Source organism: Hippocampus guttulatus, chromosome 3 (genome assembly GCF_054856545.1).
Source record: "Hippocampus guttulatus isolate MCC_2025c chromosome 3, RoL_Hgut_1.0, whole genome shotgun sequence".
Lineage (NCBI taxonomy): Eukaryota > Metazoa > Chordata > Actinopteri > Syngnathiformes > Syngnathidae > Hippocampus > Hippocampus guttulatus.
Window position 1 is genome coordinate 15,594,405 of NC_141263.1, and position 12,696 is coordinate 15,607,100.

The 12,696-nt window shown below is 40.1% G+C and overlaps 1 protein-coding gene across 2 annotated transcripts in view; it reads left to right on the forward strand.

Moving 5' to 3' along the window:
- Positions 1-12,696, forward strand: part of fes (FES proto-oncogene, tyrosine kinase) — a 21,817-nt gene continuing 9,121 nt past the window's right edge. For both annotated transcript variants that reach the window (XR_015100449.1, XM_086107046.1), the window contains exons 1-9: positions 1-579; positions 1,840-2,013; positions 5,404-5,500; positions 6,466-6,649; positions 7,515-7,652; positions 7,846-7,965; positions 8,225-8,347; positions 10,821-11,016; positions 11,782-11,853. Coding sequence is in view for 1 of the 2 variants with exons in the window: in XM_086107046.1 (XP_085963172.1) it covers positions 355-579; positions 1,840-2,013; positions 5,404-5,500; positions 6,466-6,649; positions 7,515-7,652; positions 7,846-7,965; positions 8,225-8,347; positions 10,821-11,016; positions 11,782-11,853 (1,329 nt within the window). In the remaining variant the exon portion in view is untranslated. The remainder of the gene's footprint in view (positions 580-1,839; positions 2,014-5,403; positions 5,501-6,465; positions 6,650-7,514; positions 7,653-7,845; positions 7,966-8,224; positions 8,348-10,820; positions 11,017-11,781; positions 11,854-12,696) is intronic.

Genomic DNA, 12,696 nt, shown 5'->3' on the forward strand with positions numbered 1-12,696 from the left:
CATTATTTGTTCAATTTTCTGTTCCTTTAAGGGTTAAACCATAATACTGTGACAGATGTCATTTAATCGCCCAACTATGACATTTGCCATCACGTGTTAGTATGAAGCTAAACATACTTGCTCACTGAAGCTGAAACTATGTAGTGTTCCTGAAGTAAAAGTGAAATGAGTCTTGCAAGCAAAACTCCTGCCGAATGAGGAAGTGCTACTTCACATGAACAAGAAGCAGGGAAGTAACCTATCTTTGACAAATGCAGCTGCTGCAACAGCACACCACTTTGTTTCCGTCTCACTTGCAGGGAGAATACAAAGCTCTTGTCGGGACACAATCCGAGTTTAAAAAAAATTCTCCAAATGGGATTTGGGGAGGAATTGCGAGGCCCTCAGGCTCATGCAGCTGTGCTGAGGCTGCTAGACTCTGAGCTTCACATGATGGAGGTCATGAAGAAATGGATGGGCCAGAGGGCCAAGAGTGACAGGGAGTTTGCGGTACAGCTGCATCACATGGCCGTCATGGTGGACAAGCAGGAGCGGCCTCAGCCTGAAGCTGGAATGGACCACATCAGCCAGATCAACAAGGTCAGACCACACAAAATTTGTAATGTGTCTTTCAATTGGGGAATATAGCCCTCTGCAATATTGCACAAAAAATATATAGTTAGGCCAGAGTTACGTAGAATGGATAAGATTGATCAGGATTGCAGTAAAATACAGTCATGTGAATTGGGAATTTCTCCATTGCGAGACTAATAAAGGGTTTCTTATCTTATCTTAGAGAAACTCTACTCAGAGACTCAGTTGCCTGAGCTGCAAAAATTCTTAACTTGAAGGGTCGTACTCAGCGGCGGTTCTGGATCAATTTCACTGAGGGGGCCGGGCTGGGGCCAGGGGTTTTGATGGGGGGGGGGCACATTCAACCCAGGGCTAAAAAGACAGATTCGAAATCTTATTTGACTTTTTATTTCTTCAGACTTTGAAATTGTAGTCATAACATTACAGTGATGAGAAAAAAACAGTATTAGGCGGGCTAAAATGTCTGCAAGCGTAACAATACGTCTGTTGAGAATATTCAAGCCAGGGGATGATTTGGTACCAGCCTGCCGGGGACATAAATTGCAAATACACTGAAGCTAGATGTTTTACATGCATATAATTATCCAAATTTTAAAAGGCAATGTCTTATATATTGATCCTGTTAAATAAAAATTCAAATAAAAAGGGAGACTAAAAAAGTTACACACACACCACACCACAGTTAACAGCGTGAAGGCTCTTGTTTTGAAGAATTGTCACTAACTGCCAAATTGCTGCTTGTTGTAAATTGAGTTGGATTTGTTGCCACCATACAGCCTTTGTATCTTCTATCGATGTGCACAAGTCAAAGCAACAAATAAACATACTGATAGCTTGTATCTCAAAGACTCGAAGTTATTGTACGTGCACTTGAGTATTTTTCTGGTGACTTAACATTCACTCCCTGCATTTATAAACCGAAATCTGCACATTCTACCCCTTATTTTGTCAAAACAGGTTCATAACTTTTTCAACATACGCAGATGACGGGAGTAGTCAGCCATGCTTGAAATGTACAGCAGATGGAAAAGTCTACACACCCCTGTTTACAATGCCGTGGTCTTGTGATATATAAATGACACCAATACATTTTCAACACCATTTAAGTGACCTCTTACCTACACCATAGTAAAATTGCTGCAATGCTGCAAAATCTAGCCTGCCCAGAAACTACGCTACCGTCGCTAATCTGTTGAAAATTTTCTTCTAAACTATCCCGGTTGTAGATGCAATGTCGTAATCCTACTTTTGCTTATCTGCCCTCAGTCCTGGGTGGCTCTGGTGTCTCAGACAGACCTTCTGAGCCAGCTGATGAGGAGGTGTTCTGAAGAGCTGCTAAACGGACCCGTCAGCAAATTGACGCTGCTCATCCGAGACAAACAGCAGCTCCGCAAAAACTTCACAGAGCAGTGGAGCCTCCTGAGGCAGGAGCTCAGCAAGGTGGATGACAGACACTCAAGTCAAACACATGTATCAGGGTCAGAATCCCGATCAAAATCATCATTATTGGCCAAGTATTTTCAAAACACGCAAGGCATTTGGCTCCGGTAGCTAGTCACTCTCATACAAGGGGAGTAACACACAACTCCTTTGTTAGCATTAGCATTACTGTATTACTTGTTGAACCAGAATGCATTATTATAGTGTTTTACGTGATGGTTATTAGTTATGAGCATGGATCAGTAAGCTACTTCACTACCGGAAAGTGCTATGCTTTGTCTTTCAGAATAAGAGCATACTACGGGTAGTGATGTGTGAACTATGTCAATGTTGCTTAACAGAAACTTAACATTGTTCATTCTTTTGTAAGTCTGCTCATTGCATTCTTATTATTTATCCCATGTTTTGGTTCACTTACCAATTTGTATTTGATTACTTTTTTCTCTCGCTTCACACGTGACCTGACCGACTTCGATAAACAGACCTTTAACTCCTTGAAAAATGTGTCAGTGATTTGTGACTTTAGGCGTTGTATTGAGTACCCCTGCTGTACTACTGTAGCAAAACTAACAAAATAGACATTTAGGGTAAACACAAATGTATAATACGCAGAGCCATTAGCAATATAATGTGTGCAATCATGCGGTAATCCCGATCAAATTGAACTCCCATCCATCCATTTTCTAAACCGCTTACCCTCACGAGGGGCACGGATGTGCTGGAGCCTATCCCAGCTGTCTTTGGGCAGTAGGCGTGGGACACCCTGAACTGATTGCCAGTCAATCACACATAGACGAACAACTATTCGCGCTCACAATCACACCTAGGGACAATTTAGAGTGTGCCGTTAACCTGCCGTGCATCTTTATGGAATGTGTGAGGAAACCGGAGTATCCAGAGAAAACCTACACTGGCACGAGGAGAACATGCAAAGTCCACACGGGAAGATCTCTGCACTGTGAGGCGGATGTGCTAACCAGTCGCCCATCGGGCAGCCTTCGAAATGGAACTGTATTGTGTAAATGATACACAGTGACAACGATGACAACACTTATAATGGCACTTCAGTGACACGCAAGATAGCTAAAGTGTCACTATGAACTCAAGAGTCAACCTTTTAAGAAGTTAACGACAAATGGAAAGAAGCTGTTGGAATGATTTAATTCCAAGGCGTCACCTTTGGTACTGTACACGCAGACTACATTTGTAAACTTGCAAAAGCAACTGAGTGAACATGCTGATGGGTATCAGATGGTCTGAGCATTTCCTCTTATCGCTCACATTTCATGCCTCACCACCGCGGCCGTGTTGCCCGCTTCCTGAGTCATATCACACTCATGCTCCCTCTTTTAAACTGCATGAATCTTCTCAAATACTTATGATTTGTATTGAATGAATTTGATGTAAGGCTGAGCAGCAATCCAGTGAATCTATGCTATTGATGAGGAATAGGAACAAGCCGTGATGCAAATATCGAAAATCTGTGAATAATTGATGCCTTTTCTTTAAGGGGCTTTGTTATTGGGTACAGATGCCACGAGATGATGGCAAAGCAATTAAAACAAAGGGGATCACATAGCATCAACACCATGCATCTCGCATGTACACAATTATTTCCCCATGTTACAAACATGGCTGCATTCAGTCGTTAAATCATTCAACACAAAAAATACATTTAGCTATGTATTTGCTAGCACACTGACATCACATATGGTCAAAAAAAAGGTACACTTTACATAATATTTATTCAGTCATTAAATTCACCTATTCGCATTTACACACAAAAATAAATGGTGGGAAATACACTCAAATCGTAATGGCAAAGTGGAGTACCCGATCTATCAGTAGCTGCATCCGATGAGAGGCATAAATATACTTCCACTTTTGGTCCACTACCTTATCAGATTTCAAACGCAGAATACACTATTGATTAATCAAACCTAACAATAATGCCATTACCATACTGGATAGCCTTAAAGTTATACTTTATTTGCTTCGGCTTCAGCAAAATAAAGTGCCGATACCTGAAAACACTCTTCGGTACAGTACCTCTTCTGGCTCGAAGTTCTTGCAGAGACTATACTTTTTAGTGCCCCACTCTTCCATTTATTTTGCTCCCGATTTTCTATTGCACTCCAATCATACATCACTGCACTGAAGAGCATAGACAAGAAATTGTATTCATGACCTGTTATGAAATGTCTCAAAGGAAATCCAGTTTTGCCTTGCTCGGGGCTGGAATGATAGAGATCAACGCAATTATTTTTCCTGGTCACACCACTTATTTGTGAGACCATTATTTGCTATCCACCATTTTGCCACTACAATCATTTGTGCCCATCAAACCCCCTTAAAAAAAAGAAAGAAAGAATGAAAGAAAGAAAGAATTATCCATGCTGTGCCTTTTGCAAGACGGGGCAAACAACAACAATAGCAATAAAACAATAAACACCAAACAGATGTACACCAAAAATAGATATTTTACTCACGCTTTATGCTCACTCTACTACTCCTGATACTGAACATACAACAAACAGAATTACAAGTTGTAGATTCCAAACAATAACTTTGCCTGAGAAATGTCCTTGCTTAATGCGAACACATAATAGAAAAGGCCATGGCCAAGCTAACGGATAGCTTTGGCATTCACCGTGTTTAAATCCTTTTTAGAAACAAATATTTGAACACAAACGGTGAAGCAACACACGTAGGCAGACAATATCACAATACATGTACAATAATAATATATTCAATCTAAATTCCTTTTTGTCGCAGCACCTCCTGTTGGATCTCACTAAAATCTCAGCATTAACTAAGATCTACAGTACTAGAGCCTGAACTCGTAGGTCAAATCTCCATCTGCATATTTGTTGACCATTTAACCACCAAATCCCGAATCCATTCAAATAGTTGAATTGTACTTTTGTTGAAAATCACCTCATAATAGTCCACAAATTGTCCATATTTCCAAGTCCAATTTGATCAAAATGGTAAATGGCAAATGGAGTTGACTTGGATCGCACTTTAGCTAAACAAAATGTTGTCCAAAGTGGTTAATCAAGCCTCATATTCGCTTTTTGAAAACATATTTGTTCTTGTTTTTAACTGCTTAGCACAAGATGCAACCAGGCGGTGCATTTTATATTAATATGGCGGAAGTTTTTTCAGCAAATAACGGTGGATAGGTTAGAAAAATAAAAGCATATCATGAACTCACGAATGCTGTGTTACGAATATTCGAGAGGAGAGTATTTTAAGTTATTCTCATACATACAGAAATTTATACAACTCTCGTTTTGGATCTCATTGTATTGTGCTGAATGCCGTGGTCAGTGAATGTATTTTCTTGCTGTGTTTGAGTGTTTAAAAGATGTTGTTTGGTTGCTGCAGGCCACTGAAACAGAGCTGGACAGGCTGAAGTGCAGCTACAGACAGGCGGCAAGAGACGCTGCTCAGGCAAAGAGGAAGTTCCAGGATGCCAGTAAAGGTCAACACTTTTATTTTGCCTTCGCCTCTCATACCATTCACAGTGTGTCAAAAAATTGATACACGAGCCGTCATTTGGATGATTGTTTTCGATATGAGCACTTAATGGTGGTAGTGAACTCATCTTTTTTCACAACAAGCAGCAGTCTGGTCGAAAATGAACAATTCTTGTTAAAAAAGGCTTCAAGATATAAACAAATGTATTTGAGAGTGCAATAGTTTTTTGGGGGGAGGGGGGTTTGAGTGTGATATTTTTTGTGCATTTGAAAGGTATCTTGGTTTGAGCAAAAGGTATTTTGGTGAATGTTTGAGCTAATTTGGCATGTGTGAGAGGTTTTGGGTAAGTAAGAGATTTATTTTTGAGTGTGTGAGGTTTGTGAGTGAGAGTAGTTTTTTTGGTGAATGCCTGATATATTTTTTAAGATGTTTGAGAATTATTTTGGTCTGTGTGTTTTTGATGTTTTGTGAGAGGTATTTTTGGTGAATGTGAGAGGATTTTTGTGATAGAAGTTTGTGTGTGTGTGTGTGTGTGTGTGTGTTTCTGTGTCTGCGTGGGCAGTGGGTGAGAGAGAGAGAGAGGTTTTTTTTGCGTGTTTTTTTTAGCGTGTATGAGTTTTTGTTGAAGAGAGTTTGCGTGTGAGTTTGAATTTGGTGAGTGAGAAATATTCCCGTTAAGTGTGAGAGGTTTTTTTGTATTGTGTGTGGTTTTTTTCATTGTATGTAAGATTTTTGTTGTTGTTGAGTGTTCGTCATGTAGTGAACAATTCTTCAAAAAAGAGGGTTCAATCTATTTAATGCTACTCACGGTTGAAGTATACTGTCAAAGTAAACATAGAACAAAGAAGGCATAACTTTGCCTTCACATCTTTTAGCTTAATGCTATTGCATAATGGGAAATACCATAGACAGGCTAGCAAGCAACAAAGCCATGAATCTCATGGCACCGCTGTATTTGTACGCTTTCAGATAGGGAGCGTGACAGAGCAAAGGAGCGATGTGTCAAGGCCACGATGAAACTGCACAAAGTGCACAATGAATATGTGCTGTCAGTGCGTGCCGCTCAAGTCTACCAGCAGCAGCACCACGCTCACATCCAGCCGGATCTGCTGAATGCACTGCAAACTCTGCAGCAGGAGATGGTGCTGATCATGTAAGATATTTGTCATTCTCTCCCACCCTGTTTGCAGCAAATGCACAATCTGAAAATGATGGTCTAGGCTGCCTTTTTCAGCTTCTTTTCACACACACACACCATTAACTCTCACATGATTTTCTCACTTAGACAAAAATGCAATCTTTTTTCCTCCTGTGACAGAGTATTTCTTTTTCTTTTTGTCAGAAGATTTTGTGATGTGTGTGAGATGTTTTTGATACCTGTGAGAGATTTTGTAGGGGTAAGTGTAAGGTTCTTTTGATTTTGCTATGAGAGGTTTTTTTTTAGTGTGAGAGTTTTAGTGTGTGTGTGTGTGAGAGAGAGTGAGAGTGAGAGAGAGGGGTATTTTGGTGAGTGTGAGAGGTTTTTGAATGGGAGAGATTTTTTGTGGGTATGGGTTTTTTGGTGAGTGTCATACGTTTTTGACTGTGTGTGAGTTTATTTCATTATTGTGTAAGGTGTTTTACTTTGAGAAAAATGCTTTTGGTGTATGTGTAGGCTTTTGTATGAATATGAGAGGATTTTGGATTTTTGGTAAATTTAAGAGTTTTTCATTGAATGTGACCGGTTTTATATTTTATGTGAGAAGGATTTTTTTTGGTGAACATGAGACGTTTTTTGACAAGACTGAAGATGTTTTAGTGTGTTAGAGTATTTTAGTGATTTTTATTTTGGAGGGGTGAGTGAGAGAATGTTTGGTGAGCATGAGAGTTGATGTTGTTGTTGGTGGCGACATGAGACGTTTGTTTCATAAAAGTGTTTTGGGGATCACAGAGATTATTTTGTTGTGTGTGACAATTTTTTTGGGGGGGGGGGGGGTGATTGTGGCGGGGAGCACATCAAAAATCTTGTTTTATGGTAGAAAGGAGATCCTGCAGGAATATTTTGACATTTCCTCCTTGCTTCATGGAGAAGTGGTACACATCCACCGGGAAATGTCCACCGCCATTACATCCATCGATCCTCTCACAGAGTACGAGAGCTTCATCCAACAGAACAGGTACTGCCTGGGGATTTTTTTTAACTATAAAGTGGGCACACAAACAAGCCTGGCAACAGCGAAATTCACGTGTGTGTGTGTGTGTGTGTGTGTGTGTGTGTGTCTGTGTGTGTGTGTGTGTGTGTGTGCGTGTGTGTGTGTGTGTGTGCGTGCGTGTGTGTGTGTGTGTGTGTGTGTGTGTTTGTTTTTACAGTTCTACCGGGGAGGTACCTGTTTGTGCGGAATTCGACTGCAGTCTTTTAGAGAACACGGAGAATTTAAATCCTCACCAAGTCCAGTTGAACGACTTGACACTGGAGACCATCCAGCACAAGTAAATATTCACAGGCACACAGACTGGACATTTATCACATTTATTACGATCCATTAACATCTCATATGTTTAAACATTTGACTATGCATTCTCATACACACACGTGCACACACACGAACGCAAAAAAAAGACAATGTCTGCTTATTTATTCAAAATATCTAAAAAAAGCAAAAAAAGTTGAGTATCCATTCACAGAAACGCAAATGTTAACATTCTACTCTTTCTGATTCGGGTCGTCTGTCTGTTTCCTGGGTCGCAGGCAGACGACAGTGGAGGAGGAGCTGCTGGAGCTGAGCCGTTCACTGAGCTGCCAGCAGGTTTCGGTGGAACAGCTGGAGCTTGAGTTGGAAGTGGAGAGAGGAGTGGTCAGGAAGGGCCAGAGGTGAGTGGACCGCAGGTGAGGGTGAACTCTCACGTCGTTTGCTTGCCGCAAAGACAAATCCTGTACACATTGCGCTGGCCACTATCAGAGTTCGGTGAGCTCACAGGAACTTATTAACTGTGATCCCAGGAGCTGTCAGCGCTTCATTGATTACAATAAAGCAATGCTGTTAATGTGATGAAGTACTATATTGCTGGCTTCCGCCATGATCAAGTTCTCAACTGACCTCATGGATGTATTTAAAGACGGGCAAAATGTATCGTAAATATGTAAGTGGATATGTCATTTCAATACAACAGAGTAAAGGTTTTTTTTTTGTTCTTGTTTTTTTTTCTGGTTTTATTTCCTAATTCCATGAACATAATTATACCACGGCTACACAATGGCATCTTATTCATATTTAACAGAATTTAATTGAATTGTAAACTATATGAGACAGAATTTGCTTTTATAATACAGCATATCATAGACCTGATCATGTTTTTTTATAGTATTAGCGCTTGAACACTAATGATGGAAATATCCCAAACAGTAGCGGAACTTTATGCTTCGGGGTCTGCAGCATGTTGAAGTTGTGAAGCTGCAGCCAAAGCAGAAGCCTCTTTTATTGATCCCACTTGTCAATAGAACATATGGATGTCTGCGTAGTCCTGTCTTGTGTGGCTCATTCGTCCTGTAAATTGTTTCCAATAGACAATGAATTACCTCCTAGAGAGCGCTGAGAGTTTATGTTTGGAGAGGGAGATCACATACAGTAAACTGCATAACTGATTATGACAAAACTTTGTGGTCGAGGAACCCATAAAGCAGTGCGGATCAAGCAATTCTATTACAGTATTTCTACACTAGCTGAATAGAACCAGAAATTGAAGGGGATAATATTTTATCAATTGTATTTTCAAATAAATCTAGAGTTGAGCAACTCTAGCGTGATGTTAACAGAAATGAATCCACAATAAGTAGCCCTTTCTTTCCCTTCATGGGAAAAAAATGCAAGTGTAATGTCCAGGGGCTGCAGCGTTCCTGCATTTCACATTTCAGTCACTTCTTTTGCTGCATTTTCTCTGTTAGTCCATTTTAATAAGAAAAATAATATTGTACTTCATAAAATCATGACGTCTTTAAATAGAATGTAAAGAAATCAATTTTTTTTTCTTCAATTCATTGGGCAGTGTGCTTCTTCTGGTGCCCTAGCCGCCTGGGGGCGCTGTAATACACACATACAAATACAGTATACATGGAGATGGTCTCAGACCCTCGGTAAACTACAGTAATGTTAGTTGTTCTTTGCAGGTGATAAGGAATACATGCCTGCAAGTATTGTTAGATAGTGGACACCCATGTATTTGTGCTTCAGCATTTTCAGATTCACCTATACGCTGATTTAAAAAGATTTTTTTGGGGGGGGGGGTTGATCCTTTGTCGTTATTCATGAAACCCCTTGCATATTCGAAGTATTTATTCTGAACCCAATTGCCCCCGTTTTGCCTTTTTATCTGGAAAAAAAATGTCATTGCATTTTTAATAAGCGTCAGTATTTTCAAGTTTTTACTTTTTTCCCGGGGGGCACAGCATTGTCTGTCTGCATGTGTTGCACCACTGTTTGTGATGAAATACTCGTTGCTTAAATACTTGTAATCCACATCACTGAAGCTATTCACTTGCCACTTTCCCACTTTTGTTAGCATTAAGATAGCAGACTTCAAGGCAAATTGATGTGGTTTCTTCATTCATTCATTCATCTTCCGAACCGCTTGATCCTCACTAGGGTCGCGGGGGGTGCTGGAGCCTATCCCAGCTGTCTCCGGGCAGTAGGCGGGGGACACCCTGAATCAGTTGCCAGCCAATCGCAGGGCACACAGAGACGAACAACCATCCACGCTCACACTCACACCTAGGGACAATATAGAGTGTTCAATCAGCCTGCCACGCATATTTTTTTTGGAATGTGGGAGGAAACCGGAGCACCCGGAGAAAACCCACGCAGGCCCGGGGAGAACATGCAAACTCCACACAGGGAGGCCGGAGCTGGAATCGAACCCGGTACCTCTGCACTTTATTTGACCGAAAATTTCAACTGATAGTGCCATTAAACATCTTGAAGCCGCTTTTTTAGGGAAGATTTTTTAGTAACCGCCAAATTGCTGCTTGTTGTGTGTTGTGAAGTGAATTGAGCTGAGTAAGTGGGGGCACTCATAATTTCTTTTTTAATTGCCACAGATGAAAATAAATGTGTGGAAAGGTGCATGACAACTGCTGATATAACCCACTGGATGCTTTTGGGCTTTTTTTTTTTTTTTTTACACTTTTACCCTCATTTTAGGTTCCCAACAGATCAAATTACCAAGGAAAAGATCAAACTAGTCCCCCTTCACTTTCTGTAGATCGCATTGTCTCATGGCATTCACGTCTTTATCCCATTTAAGTATTATTCATTTTCTATTCATTAAATCCACTGCGATATTACATGCAGAGTGTACCAGCTGAGCAAGAGACAAGCTCTGGAGGAGTTTCGGCAGCAGGTAGCGCTGTCTCAAGGCAGGAGGGCCAAGCTGGAGATCCAGAGGTTGATTCTGAAGACAGCGTTGGAGCAGCTGGGCTCCCAAGAACCTCCTCCTGCTCTGCAGCTGGACAAAGACACACTTTCCATTTCATCCAATACCAGCAACGTATGTTCTTCTGCAAATGTTCTGTTTTGCGGCTGTTAATGTCCAAAACTTAGACAAGAATGTCGCAATGTGTCTTCCCATCAGAATCGATTGGGATTACGTTGGGCTGCTTCCAGATGCTGATGTGTTTTAATAGTCTTATCTCTTATGGCAATGAAAGTACTTAACCTGAGGGAAGTTTTATAAATTTACTTTTTATGGAGGTTTTTCAATATCTTAAAATATATCCAGCCATTTTCAAGCAACCATAAATAATTTTTGGTTATTTCATCTTAGACACATATGTGTTAGACTCTCTTTAGTATCTGCAATATGAGAAATGTTAAATCCATCAAAAGAGTAACCCTTAAAGCCTTCTGCTGCTGCAATGCCATCGACTTGGCTGCAATGGATGTTTTCTTTTTTTCCAAATAGTTCAGTACTACTTATGTTTAGATATGTCTAACGACATTTCACTACCTTATCTTAAGTTTGCAGTCAGTTCACGTCATTTAACCGGTAGTGATAATGATGAGCAATTTGACTTTCACTGTTATTTATTTTTTCACATTTGTTACTTACTAAATCCAACAACTTCCTTAGTCGAAGGAAGACATTTTATTGGACCATAAATGTGACAAGCTATAAAACTCTAACTGTTAACTATAATTGATAAGCCATTTAGTGCTGACTTACTACCCCAATAAATAATCTACTTAATAAACAAATTATGCATAAATTAAGACTTCATGAACCTGCATGCTTTTCTCTGTGATTGTTTTTCAGGACCACAAACAGTCAGCAATCAAGCTACTCGGCAACGGGATCATGAAGAGTTTTTTTCCAGCCAAAAGTGATGTAAATTAAACACTAGAAACTGATTGCCCAAACACACATGCGCACACACACACACACACACACACACACACACACACACACACACATATAATGAGAAAATGAACCTGCAGCTGTTGCTTTCTGTAGGCATAAAAAGCAGGATGGGAGAGGATCATGATGTTCACTAATCTCTTCCTTTCACACTTGTTTCAAATTTACAGTGTTCAACCCAATAGTGGGCCATCATGTAGTAGCCGACAGTGGAATTACTCCAATTAAACAGAACAAAACTGATTAATAACTGGACAAAATCGATCAGCAAACTAGTAGAACAGCAAACCCTTAACACATGATGGAAGAAGGTTGATTGCACATCCAATGAAAAAATATGCTATGAAAGGAGAAGGAAACACAATGTAAGAGAATGTGTGCAACTATTTGTCCACTTCTAATATGACCTCTGAGTTTTCATTTTTCTGATACATTATCATGGTGACTGAGTGATTCTGATACGGACACCCATGGCACTATACTGCATTTGAAGGAGAACTGATCACACTGAGACAAACACAGTAAAACTTCTCTCCACATAGTAAACAATCCATCACATTTTGATGGTAAAAGTGCCAGAGTTACCAACAGAACTCTCTCGTCAGTCTCTGGAGTGCTAGGGGACTTTTAAGGATTCTACCAAACAAAAAGCCATGTTGTACTGAACATAAACTTAAAAAAAAGTCATACTAATGGTCATTTTGTTTTTTATGCTGAATTTTTTGGGTGTAGGGCATTCATTTTTGTAGTGTCGCATGGCCTAGGAAAAGTATGAAAACCACTCTTTAGCTATGTTACGTTAAATTCTAAATT